Source organism: Urocampus carinirostris, chromosome 3 (assembly GCF_059441175.1).
Source record: "Urocampus carinirostris isolate Australia breed hairy pipefish chromosome 3, RoL_Ucar_1.0, whole genome shotgun sequence".
Classification (NCBI taxonomy): Eukaryota; Metazoa; Chordata; class Actinopteri; order Syngnathiformes; family Syngnathidae; genus Urocampus; species Urocampus carinirostris.
The window spans coordinates 49,559,525-49,581,974 of NC_142351.1; the positions used below are offsets into that span (position 1 = coordinate 49,559,525).

A 22,450-nucleotide genomic window follows, 5' to 3' on the forward strand; every position below is an offset into this window, starting at 1 on the left:
TTGTGAAGAAAGCATCCTTTTATTGTTGTGAGGTTGTCCAGTTGTAAGTGAAGTCCAAAAAGGGGTCTCAAAACAGTCAGTGCCACGAGTGAGGGGGGGGACAATTGATAGTGGGTGTGGCGTTGCACCCGAAACGGAGGGTTTCCACAGAAAGAGTGACAAACATAACACATCACTTGACTTCTCTCACTACCACCACAACGTAGTCAAATATTTTTCAGGGTTACATGGGAGGGGTCTACAATTGTGCGTGCACGCCAACGGAAAAAAGTCAAGGGTGTCGGACAACATTAATATCGGATTTTTCTTTTCTTTCAAGGAAAAGGGCTTTTCGCGAGAGGCCGGCCATAAGTCAGCCCTGCTTTCTCTACCCTTATAATCGAGGTGACTGTGGCTGCTCTGAGCTGGTCCGTCTCACTTTGCGTTGGTGGCGCCGCTGAGCACTTTGCGGACGGCCTGAACGATGGCGTCGCGGTCGATGCCGAAGACCTGGAGCAGCTCATGGGGTTTGCCGCTGCGGGGAACCTGCGAAACCGCCAGCCGGTGGACACTAAAACCACTTTCGTTCACCACCGCCGAGCACACCGCCTCGCCCAGACCGCCTGATGAGAAACCACAAGGATGCTGTTAGTCGTTTTTTTCAATAAACTATACAGTAATCCCGAGGTGTATCATATTTTTTTGATTATTTCAAGGCAAATCATGTTTATTTGTGTAGCCCTTAATCACAAAGAGTCTCAGAGGGCTGCACAGACCACAGATTATTGCAAACCACAGACCATTATGACACCATCACCTGATCTAAAACCTATATGAGGGCAAGGAAAAACTCAAAAACTTCAACATGAGGAAAATGAAAAAACCTTGAGAAGGGGACCACACATGAGGTGATCCCCTTCCAGTTTCCTGCATTCTGATTGGCTAAACAGGTGCACCACAATTTTTCTGCCTGCGTTTACCTGCGATCCAAGTTGTACAGATATGTAAAACCTCTTGACGAACCTACTGTATTTTCTGCTCTACAGCGCTTCAGATTATAAACTGCAGTCCCCAATAATGGTCTTTTGTCATTTATATTTTCATATATAAAGCACACCAAACTTTAAGGTTTTTGGAAAGCTCTTTTGTTTTTTATAACGGTGGGTCTCACAGTGTTAAACATTTTGGATGGCCGATGTTTATGTATACCGGTAATTGTTTATGTATGACTTGCGCCTCTAATATTTGATTACAATTCTGTTTGACTTTTTTTTATCTCAAACAAACCATTGAAAGTGACAAACATTGATGAATCCATGCGTCCATGATTTAAATAATTTATATACGACAAAAATATACCGACATAAAATTTACAAAGTGTTTAGGTCATGTCTATCAAAGTCCGATTCATCATCAGATACGCAAAAAGTTGCTTTCCTCGTCAAGCATAATTGCATTAATATCTTTCAGGAAGACTTTCTGTTTCTTCGATTCTCCCATATTCTTTTCTTGTACCACAAATGAGAACAGTGTGATAATGAGATAAAATCGAATGTGCATTATAACCGGATAAAGTACAGTACTCCCGCCTGTGCTAACAACACTGATTCAAATTCAAACCCACCTCCTCAAAAGCCCAATTAACTTTGGGATATCTTAAAATACCCTCCTTATCCACCTAAACCCATTATATCCTCAGATCTGTATAATTCAAGTAGATCTCCCTTTTTTACTCCAAAACAGTGAATTTCTACTAATGGTGAAAGATTTTCATTGTTGACAAAAGGTTAGGCCACGGTATGGACTCAAAAATGTGCAGCAGACAAAGACATTTTGGAAAAGCAAATGTAGGTCAGCGCAGACCCACGGGCCAAAGCGGAAATTAAGAAGCTCTGACAGCTCCCATCCCCCCATGCCAACATACTGTAACATGGCCGCCTGCCCTCTCATCTCCTTCTCACAACAATCACGTTTCTTGCCCCCGTCTCTTTCGGTCTTTCAATACTTTACACTATTCAGCCTCAAAGTCAATTTAAAGATTTGACATACTACTGAAAAAAGGATGTGCTGCAGCAAGTCACAGCATTGCGATTAATACTTTAAGCGGGAAAAACGAAATTCACTCATTATAATCCTTCTCAGGCGCGGCCATTTTGCCATTTACCGACGATTGAAAATAAAATAGGTCGCTTAAGTCGCCGAAGCCGCCAGTAACCGAGACGCAACGTTCATACCATAACACTTGGCAAACTGGCCAACACCAAGAGTTGGATTAAAAAAAAAGTTGCAGTTTATACATAAAACAATATTTAATTGTTTTCAAACTGGAGGAAGGAAATTGAACATGTCATTAAAAATAAAATAAAATGGAAATACTCCTTACCAGGTGGTCAATAATGTGTGGCTGGCAGGTGCCAAGTAACCCCCAGCGAAAAGCTGGGTGGGAGATTTTGAGCAAATTTGAAAATCTGAACAATGGAAAAGATCCAAATTTTTACGTTTGTAAAACTGTACTTGTATTTCCTGGGCACGCTAAAAAACCTTTTTTAATTCTTCATTTTGGTTGGTGTAGCTACTCTACTTGAAACAGGCCTTATTTTCATCATTTTAATGCTACACTAACAAATAAAAAACAAAAGAAAACACGAGAACAAGGATGTCGTTACTCTCCAACCCCATCTCCGTGTTACTCTTCCTCCTACCAGGTAGGACCTACCTAATGTCTTCTGCCTCAAACAGCTTTGCTAAAAGTAAAATAAATGCATGTAGGCGCGGTGCAAAAAATTACAAGGGCTCATTGAACTCAACTGTTAACACATACTTAATACAGTAAATATTCTACTTTCAACTTTTTAAAGACACTTCAAGTGATGCTACTTATGATCAGTGCACTCCAGCTCATATTTTGCCCGCTTGCTTTTTATAAGTGAAAGAATAGCGCAGAATGGTGAAATCAACCAAGTATCGTAAAATTCGGACTATAAGGCGCATCTGATTATAAGCCGCACCCTGTATATTTTTAAAGGAACATTTTTTTTACACATTAATTAGCTGCACCTGACTATAAGCCCCGTCAAAAATGGCTGTGTTACATCATGTACAATCCGTAGAATCCAACCGTATAAACTATTTATTACAAAATATAAGATAATGCGGACAGATAAATAGGAATCCGCCTTAAACATTTCTGCTTCGGTGAACGTTGCTTCTTGTAGTCCGTTCCTTTCGCCACATTATTTTCATTTACAAATAAACAGACTTGAAAGTGATTCGCAATATGGTGGTTAGCGCTCCCCTTTCAATGGACACCTTTTCCACGATGAGGGTTTGTTCATGCTCCTTTTCTTCATGCACAAAGCACAAAGTTTTATTAAACTTGTGTCTTCCTCGACACACATATTCCACGTATTTCACTCTTACCCTTACTGCTCGGGCGCCCCTGACGGCCGTTAGAAAAAAATGCATAAATTAGCCCCATCATGGCAAAAGTCGCAGGGTTGAAAGATTGGGAAAATAGTCGTGGGTTATTGTCCTAATTTAACGGTATCTTTAAAACAAATACAGGTACCCGAAGATCAAAACTTAACATAAACGGAATAAGGATGGAGAACAATCAAGTAATTCTCCTCACCTTCGTAATAGTGGTCTTCCACAGTAATGATGCGTCCCCTTGTGGCCCGTGCATTGTCGATGATAGTCTTGGAGTCCAAAGGTTTGATGGTGAACGGGTCAATCACGCGGATGTTAATCCTCTCTGTGGATAAAAAAAACAACAGATCCTTTGAAAATGAATTTGAAAAACATAAAACATGGAGAGAAAAAGGGTTCCTGTACCCCTTTTCAGGTGTTCGGCAGCCGCCAGGGCCTCATGAAGAGTCACCCCAGCGCTGATGACAGTGACATGATCGTCATTGTTTTTGTATACAACCTGAAGTGGAAAAGTAACAACACCATAAAGACAGAATGTTGTACTATAGCGCACCAAGTATTTTTTAGATAATAAATAAATAGGAATTTTAGTTGCTAAAAAAGAACACATGAATATGACAAACCTTAGCCTGGCCAACATGGAAGTCCTCGTTGCTATTGTAGATGACATTGTTATCCATGCGGCTTGTTCGGATGAAACACAAACCCTGAGGGAGCAACAAGCAATGATTGATTACGTTGGTCCATTGTATCCATGTTTCTGTCCACGGTGCCTCACTTGAGCAGTGGAACTTGCGAAATGAAGACTTAAGGTTTCTGAATTTTAGTTAGTATAGTACATTGAACTTTATTTTGAGAATGATTTTGTCGCACTCGTGCTTTTATGTAAATGCAAATTTAATTAATAATGACTGATGCGCTAGTTGATTAGGATTGACAGTTGGAGACACAGTCCGCTAATGAGTGTCCCAATCATGGCACAATGTATTACTTCTCCGTACAGGTACTAGACATTTCCGCACTGATTTAAAAAAATATATAAGAAACGGACAAAAACGAGTTCATTTTTATGGCTGATTAATCATCAGGCTGAAAATCCGGTGTGACTTGTACAAAAAAAGTTGAGTTTCTACCTTAACGGGGCTGTCCAGAATTTGAAACATTTTTACTCACTGTCGCCATCTTCTGATAATGTTATCATTGCAGCTTTTATCAAGTACATGCATTTCTTAGATGCACTCAAATAAACTCTTCTTATTTAATCTTTTTGTGGGTTTGGGTTGGCATTTGGACTCTACTTAAAACAGGCCTTTTCTTGCTTTCACCATTTTAATGCTACAGGAACAAAAAACTAACTGTAACCCTCCAATCTCCCCCCGCTTTCCTTCGACCAAATGTGTTGCGCGGCCCCAACAGCTTAAGTAAAAATAAGTGTTAGAAAGCCAGGGTTTGAAAAAATGTATAAGGGCTCTTTGAACTCCGTGGGGCATTGTTAACACATACTTAATAGAGTAAATATTATACTCTTGACTTTCTATTGACACTTCACACAACGCACCGCACAGCGCTCTGAAGTCAGAAATTTATGATAACGATGTCATTTACGCAGCTGTCAAAATAGTCCACTAGTTAAATGCAATAGTGATGGGTACCTTTGTCATAGCAGCGAGCTCCACAGCCTTTTCTGTGGAGACGCCATCGCTCGGGTAGAAGACAGTGGCCCCTGGGATGGCTCTGAACATAGCCAGATCCTCCAGACCCATCTGAGAGGGACCGTCTTCTCCTACAAACACGCACACCAAACATGAACGGATGTATCGAACGAAAGTGACCAGCACGCTTTTGGGTGGTAAGCATGCAGTATACCTGAGGAGGTGGAGGAGAAGGTGAAAGGGAAGGAGATTTGGAAAAGAGTCAAATCAGCTCCGTGACTCGTGAGGGGGACACGGAAAGGGAGGTTTCTGATTCCAGAAAAAGGAGGTGGAGGTGATCAAATCATTACAGAGAAGGTGACAACACGGGAGGACCAAGTTAAGGATTTTAGGGGGAGGCTTGAGGACAAAGAAAAGAAATCTGGTTTGTATTGGCTGACCGATGGAGACGCCGCAGTGGGAACCGCAGAGGTTGATGTTGCTCTCGGAGATAGCGGCCATGCGCAGTTGGTCGTAGGCCCGCGAGAAGAAGGTGGCAAAGGTGCTGGCGAAGACCAAGTTGCGGTCACGTGCAGCGCAACCGATAGCGACGCTCACCTGCGAGAACAGATGGAATATCGCGCGAAAAATCATTTGATCACACTCTCCTTTATTATTAATTGAATGAGCAAGAATGCAACTATAAAGGACCACACAAGTTTACGTTGCTCACGTTTTCTTTTGTAAAACTACGTCATCTGCATCTGGGATCCGTATTTTCCAGAAAATAAGGTGCACCAGAGAAGCCCAAAATTGGTCAGAGATTTTAAAGTGCGCCTTACAACCTGCTGCGCCTTATATACTGACAACATTGGAAATGTGTTGCCATATTTGTGCAATTTTTGATCAGTCGATAAGTTTTCTGACCACAATTGCCGCATATCAACGGGGGCAACGGGAATCGTACCGGATAGCAACAGTAAGAGCATTGTATCCTTGCCACTAGGCCACTAGGGACATAGAGAGTAGTTTGCAATTGAAAAACTGGATGCCATCAGAATCCAACTCCTGGCAGGGAGAGGGCCTGATCCTATACGTGACTAGGTCACTAGGTATACTTACTATAAATGAAAACACACTGGGTCTTATCTCACTATCTTCAGTCACGGTACCGGAGAAATGCATATTGTATGATGTGATACTCAAAATTTCGGAACTAAATCGTTTTTCCCCAGTGATTTAAGATCTATTATCAGTATCGTCACACACCGGTACTTGCCCAAGGCACACCACAGGAAGTGGTGCCCCAACAGTCCTGGTGGTTAAGCAACCATTAACTAGATATGTTATAAAAAGGAGAAAAAAATTGATTAAAAACCGGTATAAAATTTGGTTCGCTTTTTCCGAGTTCAAACGAAGCATTATAAGTGGCAAACATTTTAAATATGTGCAGCCATGCATTTATTTATATCTCTCAGGACGGCCAAATCGCTTCCCATAATACCTTTCCCTTCATTCAGTACAGATCAATCGAATTACTTCCCTCAATGCCTTTATCTTCGTTCAGTTCAGAATCCCGTGCGCTTCGTGAAGACTTTGTGAGGCAGCGATACAACACAATTTCCTCGATCCCCAACATTTGACATACTACAGACCGGTTTAATGTCTGACAATATTCTTGCGGCCCAGCCCAAAATGCATTTTTATTTGTCATCTGTATCCCCAGTTTCAAATGTGATACAAGACTAAACACTTATATTAAGTTCATTAGGAAGTGTACAACATAAATATTTTGTGTTTATTAATACTTGTCACTTCCGGTTCTGCCAGCTTAACATAAACAGAGACTTAGGAAATGGCTGACAGAACTGTTGCAAGTCCTCATCCATCCTCATCCATTTTGAAGGATTAACAAGGCAAAGCTGTCTCTAAAAATGTGTGTATGTTGTAAAAACAAAAACGTCTAGTAAAAATTCAAACAAATGTGAAGTTTATGCAAATGCTCTCAATACATTTTCAATTGCAATTAAAGCTTCAATTACACGTCCACTGTGGTCACGATCCTTTGGTGGCTTAGCTTGGTGTAATATCAACGAGCCTTAGGCTCTGTTTTTACCATGTTCTGCTCAGCGATGAAACACTCCACATAACGGTTGGGGTGCTCGTTCTTGAAGAGCTCTGAGAAGGTTGAGTTCTTGGTGTCGCTGTCTAGCGCCACCACGCGCTCGTTTCGGCCAAGCTTGGCTATCGCCATGCCGTACGCTTTACGGGTGGAAATCTGACAAACACACCCACCGCATTTGGTGATGCCGAGAAGAAAAAGACTGAAAAATTAACCATATGTGACGTCGCTGACCTTCTCTCCCAGTTTGTAACTGGGTGGACTGGGCATGCGGATGTTGCGCAGATTGACGGGCACGGCGTCCTCGGTGGGGGGCGAAGGGTACAGCCGCTTGTTGCAGCTTACCATGCGGCTCTGCAGTTCCTTTATGACGCCTTCCGCCATGTCCTTGGGGAGCGCTTTACCGTGCCAGCCCATCCGATCCTCGGCCGCTGAAAAAAAGCACGGCTAATTGTAAGAGCTAAAGCCGAGGCTAAATTAACTCTAAAAACCCCAGGTTTCGGGAACCTATAGTTTACAAGCCAAATATGGCTCTTCTCATGAGTACATCTGGATCGGAGATAAAATATGACACGTGCAAATTGTTCTAATTTTAGTATATGTGTGCGCAAAGGCACATTGAAATTAAAGAGGTTCGGTCCAGGATATACATTTTATGATGAAAACCCACAGAACAAACTGCAAGTACCCAAAAACGCCACCCAAGGGCAATTTGATTACGTGAGCGGAAGAGGTCGGTGGGTCCCTAGGCTCCCTTCTTTTCCCTGCCCAGCACCCTCAGCATGGAAGGCAAATACAACTGTATACTTCTCTTTTGCAATATTTGGTTTCATTTTTAACTAATACCTGTGCTCGCACCTTGTTTTGAAGCCATTATTTATGATAAAAAAATGAGGGTCAAAATGAGCCTCAACGACCTTGATGAACTGCGGAAGGTAGCCAAATTTTAAGCGGTATCTTGTTTATGTAGGACACAGGCTCGGGCATTATTATTAATTCATGAATTTCGTTCAAATCATCAAACGTTACACAGTGAAAAGAAATGCGTTGTCAGGAGAGTGGGTTTGGTCGTTTTGTTAAATTTTGTCTAAATGTATGGTGTGGCTCTCCCTCCAGAAAAAAATATCTAAATATTTGCCTTTATAGCTCTTTGGGCCAAAAAGGGTTCTGTCATCTATTGTAAACTGCTGGTGCCCGTGTTCTGGAGAGACCCTCCCCTATGACTATACAAACATGCATATTCCCCTCTGTTATAATAATAGATCATTAGGACAATAGCACGTGTGTATCTTAGCCATGCTACGGGATGAAAAAGAGGGTGTGAGGTCACATCGGGTCAACAGCTCCCAAAGAATTTAACAATGTATATTGAACATAATACCTTGTATGCCCTTGCCCTTGATGGTCTTTGCGATGACGGCAAGCGGCTGGTGGCGAGGCTGACTGAGGACTTTACACAACTCTTCCACGCTGTGCCCGTCCACTATCACAGCGTGCCACCTGCACAAAAGTAACACTGCTGGTTTTATATTTCATTCTTAATTTCTTTTAACACACACACACACAAACAATATTTTTTGCATAAGTTAGTCTTAATCTATTTGGAAATGTGCTAATGTTTATTTCAGTTCAGTCTATAAAGCAGGGGTGTCGAGGTCAAATGGGTGAAGGGGTGTCTCAAAAATCCGGCTACAAGCCGATGGCCGGACTGATGGAATGTTGAAGATTTTTCCAAATGCCACATGAAGTAGGGTGAGCAAAAGTCCTCTTTTGCCGGGACATGTCCACTTTTTACATCGCATCCGGGGTGTATATGCATTCAATTTTGATTTTCCAATTTTTGGGGAATCAAGGAAATGGCAGAAGCTTCCTCAGTGATGCTAGCCGCTCTTATTCAGGCTCCATCAGTAGCTTATTGTTCCTATTTAAGCAAATGTGGGCTAAAAAATAAATATTAAATATTAATAGCAATTTTCCATTATTCCCCCGTGTACTTATTATTGTATTTTGTCGTGTATTTCGTCATTTATATTTCGTCATGTATTGGTTTATAACAAAATGTTATTCAATTATTCAAACTGGCTGAGCTTTTCACTTATCGGTTGATCGTCAAATTCAGCCAGTTTGACCCACCCCTACATTTGAGAAACATTTTGTTGTGACAAAATACATGACAAGAAAACACTGAAATAAATGAATTACAAAATAAATCAAAAATCCATACACAGAAGAATAAATTGCATCTATCTCATAAATCTGTTTTTATGTTATTTATTTGTTTGTTCATATATTCACATACCATATATTGTAGGTATGTCTCCCCCGCAGGAGTAGTGATAATGTTTTCGTTTGGGATCTAAATATGTACAGTATGTCTGGGGGAAGGAGTTTGGAAATGACCACTATCTCTCACAGACATTCGTGTAAGTTACTCTAGATGTGAAAAATGTGAAGAAATGCTAACTTGGCACTTTGGGTTTTGCTTTCCATGAAAGACATTCTACTCTACCAGGATATAAATTTGGCCAGGATCACAATCTTTCACAAGTAATCAGCTAGGTAGGTCACTCAAGAGGTGAAAATGCCTTTGACCCTGTCCAAAATGAAAATGCCACCCAAAAATGGTTTTGCTTCTCAACGTGTGTGATGCTTTCATGGCGCACAGGCGCACAGCCCTTCTAGTCTAAAAAAAAGCATAAGCGGCGCTGCCACGAGCGGCTGCCTTTTCCAGCAGCTGCCCTGTTGTTTTATTGTCTGCTCCTATCTTCGGTGTTTTTTCTTCCCGTTTTGACAACTACACTATGGATTACTTCTATCCTATGGACATGGGTTTTAACGCACAAGAAATGCGTTTATTCAAGGAATTCCAACTCCTTGCCCTGAAGATTTCTCGTGCCGGCGTGATGAAGGGGCCTATGGTGGAGGAAAAGCCGGAGCTAGCGAAGCGGCTAGCGGCGTTATAAGTCTTCGGTACCATCCGTAATCATGGTAAATGCGAACTCACGACCAAATAAGATCATCGAGTGCTGGTGGAAAACATCGAAGCGCACAGGGAGCGCAGTTGCTGTGTTTTGCGGAAACGTGGCTCACGTTTAGCATTCCGGACGCTAACGTGTAGCCACCCGGAGCTACCCGGAGCAATCCGGCTTCAACGCCGCTAAACAAAGACACGAAAACCGGGGAGAATCGGAGAGGAGGCGGACTTGCTAACACGAGGTGGTGTATCCCTGGATTTTCACAAAGAAAAGTTTTCCATCTGCCGCAGGGATGTCGAATTTTTGGACTAGCGTGACGTCATCCACTCCGCTACAAGCACCCCTAGGGCATCATGTTCATCTGTTAATAAACAACAGGGTAGACTGTTGGAAGTGTGAATTTCCCTACGGGGATGAATAAAGTATCTATCTATCTATCTAGTTATTTATTTATACAGTCATTTCTACATATGGCAGGAACGGTCCTCTATACACAGCCCCTAAAAGAACCCTTTCAGGTGGTGTTATCTTAAAAGGAGAAACTTGGACGTTCTAAGCTCACCCGAAAGCCTCGCAGCGTCGCTGGTACTTCTCCACGTGGTGCTGAAGTTGCGTGGGGTCGCTTTGTCCCAGGCGATTGATGTCCAGAATGGCTACCAGGTTGTCCAGCTGGTAGTGGGATGCAAAAGCCATGGCCTCCCACACCGAACCCTCGGCTAGCTCGCCGTCTCCCAGCAGGCAGAACACACGGTAACTGAAAGCGTTCAAACACAAATGAGCATTGATCCTTCATTTGGGGAATCCTTCTCATCCGCCAATAGCATAAATGTACAATAATCCCTCGCTGTACGATTCATCTGCATTGTAATTGGCTCAACAGTCGCCCCGCCCCTTTTCTGCCTGTGTCTGCTTGTGCGTCAATAGCGTTGCAGAGTAACTTGTATGGGTACGTGATACAGGCTGACGAACCTACATTAAAAATGCGCAATTCTTTTTTTACTTTTCTAAAAGCCATAATGTCAACCAAAAGCTCTGGACCCACAAAAGTGGCAAGTAATTTCATGCTCTTCTTTGCAGTTTTTTGTTGGTGTAGCATAAAAAGGGTAAAATTAAGAAAAGGTCTGCTTCCAGTAAAGTCCAAACACTAACCCAAAACCCAAGAAAGATGAAAGAAGAAGAGTGTATTCGAGCGCATCTAGGTTATGCACATTCTTGATGAATGAATTGCCTAAGGCTACGATCATGACTTTAACCCAGGAGATGGCGGCAAAGTTTTGAATTCAGGACATAATCTTTGAATAGACTACTAAAAAAATAAAATTTATTAGACAATCTCAATGACCTAGCACTGGCGAGCTTTTTTCAGAATAGGTCTGCAGAAACTTCAGCTGTCCTTAGGGGGCACCCTTGTGCCTACACACACCACGTTAGAGACCCCTAATCTATATGATGGAGACTAAATAACATTTGAGGTAAAAAAAAAAAAGTGGGATCCTGAAATAATCTCCACCGCTTTTCTGAATGAGTAGTACAATAAAGCAGCAAATATAAGTTTTTAAGTTATAATTTGACAGTATAAAAGTTATTTGTAAAAAAAATAAAAAATAATTTGCTGTTTGGAACGTTCCATTACTGTTAAATTTGCACACAATTTTGTTTACCAATGATGTCCACAAGATTGTGACAAAATATCATCAGAAGTAGAATATTGGAGTCCCGAAACAGTTTCCACCCCTTTTGCAAGATTACTTTTAAAGTTATAATTTGACAGCACTGATAAAAAATGCTTAAAAAGTACAGTACTTGTATTTGTTGAACAGATGATTGAGGCTCTAAATAGGGTTTGTTCTTTGGTTTCACTGCATAATAGCACAATGGTCAGCAACTGCTCCCGGGCTGTGGGTCATTTGGTACTGGGCCACACAGAAAAAGAAAAATGTTGCCTTATTTTTTGTTTTTAGCCTTTTTATTTGTGTATGCAAACATTTGTTTTACTTAAAAAAACACCAAAGTGTGCGTTATACACAAGGTTTTACTGTAGTATATTACCGACTTTGAGCAATGATTGATCAGTGGACAAATACCCCTGACAACGTTCACTCAGAATTGGATGTAATGAGAATAGAACCCGGATCACAGCAGTAAGAGGGCCAAATCCAAACTGCTGGACCACTCGGGTTATCAATGATGCAGGCAAAGGCATTAGAATATCTCATCATCGTACGATTTTTGCTCCTGAGGCCATGTTGAACAACGTTGTAGTAGAGCGTTATATTAAAGACTTGAGCTAAAACAACGTTGTACAATGTGGACCATGGTTAAAAAGTGTGATGATGATATATAATCTGATGTCACTTAGATCCCTAGAAGTCTATTACACAGTGGATTTAAGCTTATTACATTATTATTATTATTATTATTATTATTATTATCATAATCATTATTTTGGAGAATTGAAACTGGTTGCAGACCACTGTAATGTAGTATTTAATAAATAAAAATGGAGGTTTCTACTTTGCAAATTTTGACTATAGCGGGTCCATTTTGGAACTGAACTCCTGCGAAAAACAAGGGGTTACTGTACAATTCAAATTGAGTGTTGATGTGTACAACGGGATGTTCCACCATTTGATATTGCACCCGGCACACAAATAGTCACATTTTGAGGGCGTCTTAGGTGTATTTTCCTCCCCTGATTTGGGATCAGGCCCGATGTGATTCTTAAACACACAAAGACAGACTCTACCGGCGCCCCAACCACAAAAAGCCGCGGCGTTAACAACTGCTGACAGCTTTCCGGTCAAATAGACGCGTCCTTATTAAAGCTGCAAGATAGGCACAGACAATTTGCATTCCAGGCCCGCATGCAAAGAAACAACAAAGCGCACATAAGCTGGAGGAAGAAAAAGAGGAGCTGAAAGGAATTCCACAGAGGCAGACGTTTAAGAGATTTTAGTATTTGAAATAACAATAAGGAAGAATTGTTCGGAATGTTAAGAATTTTTGTCATGGCTGCAAAAAAGCACATATATATATATATATATATATATATATATATATATATATATATATATATATATATATATATATATATATATATATATATATATATATATATATATATATATATATAAAAAACGGCTGTAATAATATTTTTTTGTTTTATTGAAATTCCTGCTGAAATATGTTGTATAGTTTCTGTATAAGTGTCCTGCAATGATGAGTCCAACAGTGCTACCTGCTGGTATGTGGTAAGGTTTGGTTTGGCTTTAGACTTCGCGACAGGAAAGTGGGGGGTTTTGTCAGTCCACAACGAGCTGTCAACGGTAAGACACGATCTTTTGGTGCTCCGCAAAAAGTTAATTTCAAACATTAAAACCACAGCTGACAAATCTCTTAACATGCACAGTAATGTGATTGATGTTGTCAAGCTGTTTGGATTTTATTTTTCGTTTTGTTTCTGTCGCCTTTTATGTTAGTTTTGCCGGACGTTGCATGTTGTGCTAAAATGCTAATTCCCCTTATAGAGATCAAAGCCAGCAGAGAAGCTAACCACGTGTTGTGTTGTGACTCATTCATTTGCAGGTAAATTGTACCCGTTTTTATACTCATTATTGCTATTATTTCTATTTTCTCATATATATAAAACGGATGATGTTGGTTGAAATTCAGACTAAAGAAAAATATGTTGAATTCATTGTAAACGTTAAAAAGCCACTCTACGATCTCTTGTTAAAAGTATCTTGTTAAAATGGATGTAAACGTGTATTGTGATGGTTGATGTTCTAAAATGTATTTTATGTAAACAGAAAAGAAAGCTCTTTGATATGTTTTGGGCAGTCTACAACGAGCTGCAAACAAGATCAAAGCCAGCAGAGAAGCTTACCACGTGTTGTGTTGTGACTCATTCATTTGCAGCAACTGTAATAAAAACCTCATCATCCAGTCCAGCGTGAATGTGGATCTTTGGTGGGACAGGTACACTGCGGTTACATATATATATATATATATATATATTCTATATATATATATTTTTGACAAATACTTGCTATAAGGAAGCGCTGAACAATACACACTGTGCCTTTACAGCCAGCTCAAATAAGCAAATATTTCATGTTGAAAAGCTAAAATTGAGAAAATTTGTGAATTTCTGATCTCAAAAGGTATTTAAACGGGTCAGTCATCAAAATAGTTGGTGATTATTTATTACACCTCTAACTCTTATTAATACACTCTTATCTTGCCCATTTTTAAAAAGCAAATACATTTTCACAATAATAAGAAATCCAAACTAAATATACCCGGGAAACAAAAGCTTTAAGCAAGCATCCAACTGAAATGAATTTAAAATTGAGCGGATGCACATCCCACCCTCACAACTCACAACTTCCTGCATGAAAGCAATTGAAAAACACATTTCAAGTTGGCGCACATCAATTGCCTATCAGCTCTCGACTTAATCATCTCGCATTTCTACATTCGTTATGGACGATTAGCGCAGCATCGTCACCCTCATCTCGCGTTTGACACAATCATGCGTGCATACACTTTTTGGTCTTGAGCAGACACACCATCGTTTCGACCCGTTTTCAAGATTCATTGCCTGCACCTTTACAGTCAAAAGTATCTTATGAATAAATAAATAAATGTACACTATGTAAATAAATGTACACTAACATTCAAAAACTTGGGGACACCCAGACATTAGTGTGTTTTCCATGTACATTATCAAATGAATTTGCGGAAAAGAAAATTAGAAAGTACAGTGAATTGAGAAGGGTTAGAAATAATGATTTTTATTTGAAAACAAGTCATCCTTTAAACTTTGCTGTCATCAAAGAATAGATATTTTAATTCAAGTCATGTTTAATTGTATCCATCCATTATCTGCACCGCTTCTCCACAGTAGGGTCACGAGGGTGCTAGAGCCCATCACAGCAATCTTTCGGCAGTTGGCAGGGGACACCCTCAACCGGTTGCCAGCCAGTCGCAAGGCACACAGAGACAACTCACCCGCTTATTCACACCTAGGAACAATTTGGACCTGCCAATTAACCTGACATGAAAGCACAGGGAAAACATGCAAACTCCGCACAGGACGAATGGTAGCTCAATTCGATCCCATGACCTCAGAACTGTGCCGTGGACGTGCTAACCACTCATCCGCCATGTCACCATGTTTATTTGTACAGACATTAATCACAGAAGTCTCAAAGGGCTGCATAGAACACAGATTATTGCAAACTAGAGACTACTATTACATCATCCACTGATCTAAAACCTCAAACTTCTTTTGAACAGTTAAGAGGTCTCCCACCCACCCCGCAATTCGGTTATAGCTGATTGCTCCTTTGTGGATTTTGAATTGAATTGTCTTTATAGTCATTAATATCAACGTATCGTTTATACAGCAGAGGACTGTCTGTGTTTGCAAATGTGATAGGCTGGTGTATACTGTCAGTCAAACAGGGGGCGGGCGCTCGAACTTACACGTTCACACGCTCCTAACATCAAACTACAAGGACGATTACATATTACTGGTGACTCAATGCCGATGTCTTTTCTTATATTTTGTTTGTTTGTTGTACATGATTCAATTGTTCGTTTGTTTGTACATGATTCAGATTGAATCGTTTTGTACATGATTCAGATTGAATCGTTTCTTGTACATGATTCAATTGTTTGTTTGTTTGTACATGATTCAAATTGAATCGTTTCTCCGGCGCCGTCACGAATGGCAGCCACTCCAGCAGCTCCCGTGTTATTTTCCATTGTTCTCAGCTATTATCGATTGTTCTCAGCTTAGGGATGCTGCTGGAAAAGTGAATTTCCCTTCGGGGATGAATAAAGTATCTATCTATCTATCTATCTATCTATCTATCACTATTTTGGTGGAGAGAATTCTGAACCAAATGTAAAACAATAAGTTGCCAAAATCCACGCCTCTTCCAGATAAAGCAACCAGTCACTTTCTGCACTCGACTTGTTTAAACACAATCAAACCAAAAGCTCTGGCGTCCCAATTATGTTTCAGATGTTTGACATCTGAGTAATTCTTACAAATTATGTTTTTCAAATGAAACTTGATAAATGCTTATAGTATTACAATCACAAACGTGGCTGAGAATTCTATAGTGAAGAGGCTGCTTTTCGGAGCACAAAAGTCAATGTGTTTTAAGTAAATAATTGATTATGTCTTGTTCGAAGTATTTGGTTTACCAAAACATTATTAATAATACCAACATTGTTGATTGTTGGGGGAATCATTTATCTTTACTGGAAGCGTGCGCCTTCCAAACCAACTGTGATGCATTGACCTATAAAAAGCAGCAGACCGCTAAAGTAGATGAGGCAAGGTTTCCATGGCAACGACACGGGTAAAGCGCATGAAACGTCTTCATGCATTAATAAAAGTGGTCGCTTTTCTTTTCACTGAACTGGCAGAGTATCTTAAAGGGACAATGTGTATTATTTGACCACTAGATGTTATTATATTGTGTCGTGCAACCCAAAACGAGTGCAAAAAGCAGAAGTAAGAGTACAAACAAACTCATAGTGACCAAACCAATACAATTTTTTTGCCAAACCTTTTGTAATGTCTTCATGTACTCTCGGCAGCAAGATGACAGATAAATATGGGAATTCCCTCAAGGTTTTGCTCATAATATGGAAACACATTTTTTGTCCTATGGGCATTTGAAAAGATGCCTGTTTGTATGATAATTCATGTTTTTGTGTGTAGTATAGTATTGAAATCAATCAATCTATCTATCTATCTATACACATATGTATATATATATATATATATATATATATATATATATATATATATATATATATATATATATATATATATATATATATATATATACGTTATTTTGATATTTGTATGAAGATGTTTACCTGAATATGGTAGCTTCGCTGATTTCATATATATTATAGAAAGGAGCTAAAGCTTCTATAAACTCCCTTATATACACCCAGGTGCTTTTTTTTTAAAGTAAAATAAAATCAAGAAGGGTTTCCTTAAGGTTCTCTGGTTGATTGATGGTAGTCAGCAGATAAAAACTACAGTGGGTCTCTTTGCGGGCGGCGCTAGGCTTTGCCCACTACCAGCGGACATATTTAAAACTGTAGTAATTCTGTGACTTGGTACAGCTCATTTTTTCTCTTGTGCTTCTCTTTGCTTTGTCTTCTAGAGTTTGATAAGTGTGCTTTAAAATTTGAAAAGCATTTAATGTCCACACAATAAACTGCAAAGGCCAGTTCGTTAAATTCATAGCTTCTTGGTCCTTCAAATTTACATGGAGGCTGAATCAGAGAATCTTGAGTGGGAATCCAAATACTGTATAGGGACTTTGTGCATTTCCATTTTGGGGAGGCGTTGCAGGAAAGAAGCAGATGGGGAGACGGAGAGTGTACAGTAGGGAGTGCACTTGCATGTCTGCTTATTAGAGCAGAAGCAAGTAGGAGCTCGCAGAATGGCGCCAAAAACACACTATAGCGCTCCCCACACTCATCTTACACCGAAAAGAAATCTAAAAAATCAATAGGATGTGTGGTTTCCATTCCTTTAGCAACCAAACGTGCCAAACCCGACTCCTTAAGGCCAAAGGGGTATTTTTCAACTCGTGACTCGGATGAACAAACGGAAATTGCAAATAGTGTTTAAACTTTAAACGAACGTTTAAATGTCAATAGGAGGTGCACCTAACAGGGTGCGTTTGTTGGACGCTGCAGGCTAAGATATCATTTTGACACAATGGGCTGCTGTCAAGCACAATCTCTTCTACTTCATCGGTGCAAGGCTGGGAACCTTCAATCAGTTCATCAATTATTTAAGCATGGTGGAGCCAGTCGGGCCTGATTTGAATTGAATGGAGGACTGCTTAAATGATGGCAGGTAACTGAATTAGAATTCAGGCTACTGATATACGCTGCAGGAGCAGTATTGCCAGCCTGCTAGCCAACGTGCTACGGATTTGGCAACTGTCTTGTGGGGAATCTCTTGGTGGCGCTTACCTGGCCTCATCAAAGTATTTCCCAGTGTAGGCCATTCCGCAAGCCGCTCCCAGGCCTTGGCCCAGGGAACCGGTGGCAACGTCCACAAACTGCTGCTTCTGTTGGCAAGGCAAATATATATATATTTATTTTAAAAGTATAACAATAACAATTTTTCTCTTTCCAAGAGGATTTTTCAAGTCCTATCAGCAGATATTTTGTTCAATTTGATTATTATTTTACCTATTTTAATTCATTTTTAGTTGTCTTGGCTCTCTATGTTTTGCCTGAAATCTTTGAGTCTCACACTGTAAAAAGTCCATTGAAAATGAGAAACAAAAGACAATATAGTAGTAACAAGAATATTATTTTAAAGTAACAAATTCCTTTTTTTAAGTGACTGTTGATTTTGCAATATCCATCCATCCATTATCTGTACTGCTTAACTTCATTAGGATCGCGGGGGTGCTGGAGAAGGTAAGAAATAATGATTTTTATTTGAAAATGAATTATCCTTCAAACTTTGCTTTCATCAAAGGATGGAAACTTTTAAGTCAAGTCAAGTCATGTTTATTTGTATCCATCCATTATCTGCACCGCTTCTCCTCAGTAGGGTCACGAGGGTGCTGGAGCCCATCCCAGCTGTCTTCGGGCAGTGGGCAGGGGACACCCTGAACCGGTTGCCAGCCAGTCACAGAGCACACAGAGACGGACAACTCACTCACTCATTCACACCTAGGGACGATTTGGAAAAGCCAATTAACATTATTTTTTTGGAGTGAGTATAAAAGTAGTGAGTCCGAGTGTTGGTTTTTTTTAACATTGCCCTTTTGACTCGCGCTGTGCAAGTCACATCAAACTCTGTTATGACCAGGTCCCCCTTTACTTTGAAGTGGACAAAAAGAGACAGAAATATAGTTTTTGGACAGGTTCCTTACAGGGACCGGGTGACCTTCGAGGATGGAGTCAACCTTGCGTAGGTTGAGGAGCTCATTTTCCTTCAGGTAGCCCGTTTCAGCCCACACGGCGTACAGCACCGGCGCAGCGTGACCCTGAAAGGTTGCAGGCAAGGTCAAATAGTCGCTTGCTACCCCTGTAGTATTAAAATGTGTCACTGGATATATAATCATGATTGTATGACTTCTTCAGTTATAACCTTTTTAGTATCTCAGTCATTTATAAATCTTTTGATTATTTATATGTAACTACGGCACTTCATCATTATTAGTTCATATGAGTGAACCTACGGTATTCAATACAGTGACACTTAGTGGTCAAATAATACACACTGTACCTTTAAGTTTTGTTGAAAGAAAACATGTTGGGTTTTCAAAAGAGGAGAGAGTAATTGTTTTCGTGCATATTAACCAAATGGTTTTTTTTAGGTTTGAAGAAACAAAGATAAAAACTTATTGGGCTGAAAAGAAATGGCAAGTGAATGCTGCTTCACATGAAAGGTGAGCCCTATATTTCTAGACCACAGCATCAGGGCAACCATACAGTAGAGAATAGTGCCAGATTGCAACACATATGTGTCTTTTCTTGCTGTTGCTATTGCCGGTTAGCGCTGCAGTGGACCGAAATACAATTGTTTGTTTTCGTTCTTTGGGGATTAAAGGATACTTCAGCGACCTGACTTTAACGTCGATGATACAGAAACAGAAGTGTAGCATTTTTAATACATAACTTCCACTGCTGTTCAATTCGGATATATGCATTAAAGGCTTGATTTGTCGGGGAAAAAGTTGAAATATTTTTATTACATTGTCCATAAAAAAAATACCTTTTAAATATCTCATTTTGCTCATGTGATGTATTATATGAATATTGTTGTCAAACATAACTGCAGTTTTTTTTTTGTTACAATGGATTGATTGAGGAAAAGAGCAACTCGCCGTATTATTTGCCTTCATAATATAGTCATTTATTCACTTGTTATTCAATCTCTATATTGTTTCAAGTGATATTTTCTTTGCAGGTAGGAGAAGACTTGACTTTTATTAATATTTGCCAGAACCGGCCTAAGTAAAGGGATGATTTGAAGAAGGGATTTTTACAACCTACAATTATTTGTTTTTGTCATAGCCCAGATTTTAACCATAAAAAGTATTTCCTTTTTACCAGCAAAGCATAAAATACAGGTTATCTCAAGACGATAAACGCTTCAAATAGCCAATAGAACTGTAAAACTGTATTCAGAATGTTTTTTTTTTGTGTATGAACGACAGCCCAGCATCCACCATTTGTACTCCTCTGAAATAGAAAAGTTTTTGACTAATGTCAAAGAGTGTGTATACATTTTGGGACACTCTGTATGTACGGTAGTCATTATTGTATGATGCCTTCAATTATAACCTGTTTATTATTTCAGTCATTTAGAACTCCTTCACTTATTTAGTCGTAACGAATGCACTCCACCGTTATTTATTTAGTTGAGTGTAATGATTTACATATTGATATAATCACATGAATTATTGATACAGTACATCAATTCATTCTGTTGTTATTCATTCTCTACATTGTTTGAGGGGCTGTTTTTAGTTCCAACAAGAGCTTGAGTTTTATCAGTATTTGGTAGATCATTTTCTTCATTTCCACCCAGAGACTATTTTCAAAGTGTTGGCTCCAAAAAAGGGTTTGTGAGATGGAAGGATTTTTCCGCTGAATATGAAGTTTTTGTGTGATTGAAACAGCTTTGTTCAGTACTTCATGTTTGCCCAGAATACTGTATTCTGAATTAACACCTCAACAAAACTGTTAAACTCTAGCACTAGCGCTTGTTTTACCCGTTTCACAACCCAGATGTTAAACAAAAACATGGAAGAAGAAAAGTTATTCCTCTTTTCTACAAAGGCATCAAATAAAAATCAGTATGAATCAAGAGAATTGTGAAGTACATTGTAATTTATTGTGAAATCTAAAAACAACCTTGGAAAGGACGAAGCGGTCGTTGTTGGGGTTGCGCGGGTCTTCAGGTCGGTACTTCATGGAATGAAAGAAGACCACAGACATGATCTCTGCAACACTGCAACATGATGTGGGGTGCCTGGGAAGAAGTACAAGAGACATTTGTATTCCAACAAATAGACTGCAGCCAAAGAAGTCAATGTGAGGGACCAAAACGGACCAGCATCAAATTGTCAATGGTGCATTTTGAGTTTTTGTGCTTTTACTGAGTTAATTCATACCAGAACACACGTTACCAGAGTCAAGAAAACCTGTCCTCACGCCCACCAGCGGATATTATCGTACTTGTGCATGCACATACTTTCAGTACTATATTGTGCAGATGAATGCTTTGCCTATATCCACTTCACATGCAAGAAATACCTCACCGTAGCCTTCCTCCTTCAAGGCTTAATCTGTCCTGAAAGGGAAAATGTAGTCAAATGAGGGGAGCCAATACTTTGAAAATAGTCTCTGGGTAGAAATGAAGAAAATTATCCCACTAAGAGCATTTTGTAACGACTGATCATTAAAATAATGAAAATAAAAACACTTAAAATAATAGCTTACATTATCATGATGCCTAAATTAAGTATTTTTGTTTAGGGGCCACCATTTGTCAGGAGATTAATAATTTAGATGTTAATTTGGGGGTTTACTATATTTGTATGTATTTTTAATGAAATTAATTATTCATTTTAATAACTATAAGATAATTATCTGCCAGTAGAACATTTTTTTCACTGCGTTATAAACATTTGCTGTTTTTGTTTATTAAAACAAGAAAATATTATTACAAATCTTGTCACGAAACGGAACGGGAAGCAGGAAGTAGGAAGTAGGAACTCATTTGCGTAGACGTCCTCACACTTTAATTGAGAAAGCAAAGTTGTCCAAAACACAAACGGACCAGACTAAAAAACAAAACGGGTCAAACACAGGCAAAACTACATTTCCAGAATTAAACAGAACTTGCAGGAATCCCTCAGAATGTTACACCGAAGTGCAACAAAGTCCAACAAGCATAACAAGTATAACCAAGCATAAACAAGTTTTCAACAACGATCTGGCAAAGCGCAGTTCAAAAGGGGACGTTTAAGTACCCACAGAAGTAATCAGTAAATGCGAGTAAGCCGGTGTCAAGGGGCGGTGCCAGTTGGGCGCCATGGTAACCATGCAGAACCTGACAAATCTGCTAATAGGTGCAAGGTTTTGACTTTATTTGATTAATTGTAACATTTTTACAATGCAATATTCAAAATTATCTGCATGTGGAACAGAAAACATTTTACTACGTTTTTATATTGTTATGTTTCATGTCCTAAATAAAATAATAATTCAAATCAGCAACATTATATGCAAGATTT

At 39.5% G+C, this 22,450-nt stretch overlaps 1 protein-coding gene across 1 annotated transcript in view; it reads right to left on the bottom strand.

The window, feature by feature from the left end:
* The window catches only part of LOC148369967 (transketolase-like), a 25,417-nt gene continuing 2,967 nt past the window's right edge, over nucleotides 1-22,450 (bottom strand). Inside the window, exons 2-14 of the mRNA XM_088332217.1 lie at nucleotides 21,066-21,183; nucleotides 19,076-19,189; nucleotides 18,159-18,256; nucleotides 10,699-10,890; nucleotides 8,543-8,661; nucleotides 7,396-7,592; nucleotides 7,156-7,317; nucleotides 5,501-5,657; nucleotides 5,061-5,191; nucleotides 4,032-4,115; nucleotides 3,814-3,907; nucleotides 3,611-3,733; nucleotides 1-602 (exon numbers count right to left, since the gene is read on the bottom strand). Of these exons, the coding sequence (XP_088188343.1) occupies nucleotides 415-602; nucleotides 3,611-3,733; nucleotides 3,814-3,907; nucleotides 4,032-4,115; nucleotides 5,061-5,191; nucleotides 5,501-5,657; nucleotides 7,156-7,317; nucleotides 7,396-7,592; nucleotides 8,543-8,661; nucleotides 10,699-10,890; nucleotides 18,159-18,256; nucleotides 19,076-19,189; nucleotides 21,066-21,183 (1,777 nt within the window). The 3' untranslated portion in view covers nucleotides 1-414. The remainder of the gene's footprint in view (nucleotides 603-3,610; nucleotides 3,734-3,813; nucleotides 3,908-4,031; nucleotides 4,116-5,060; nucleotides 5,192-5,500; nucleotides 5,658-7,155; nucleotides 7,318-7,395; nucleotides 7,593-8,542; nucleotides 8,662-10,698; nucleotides 10,891-18,158; nucleotides 18,257-19,075; nucleotides 19,190-21,065; nucleotides 21,184-22,450) is intronic.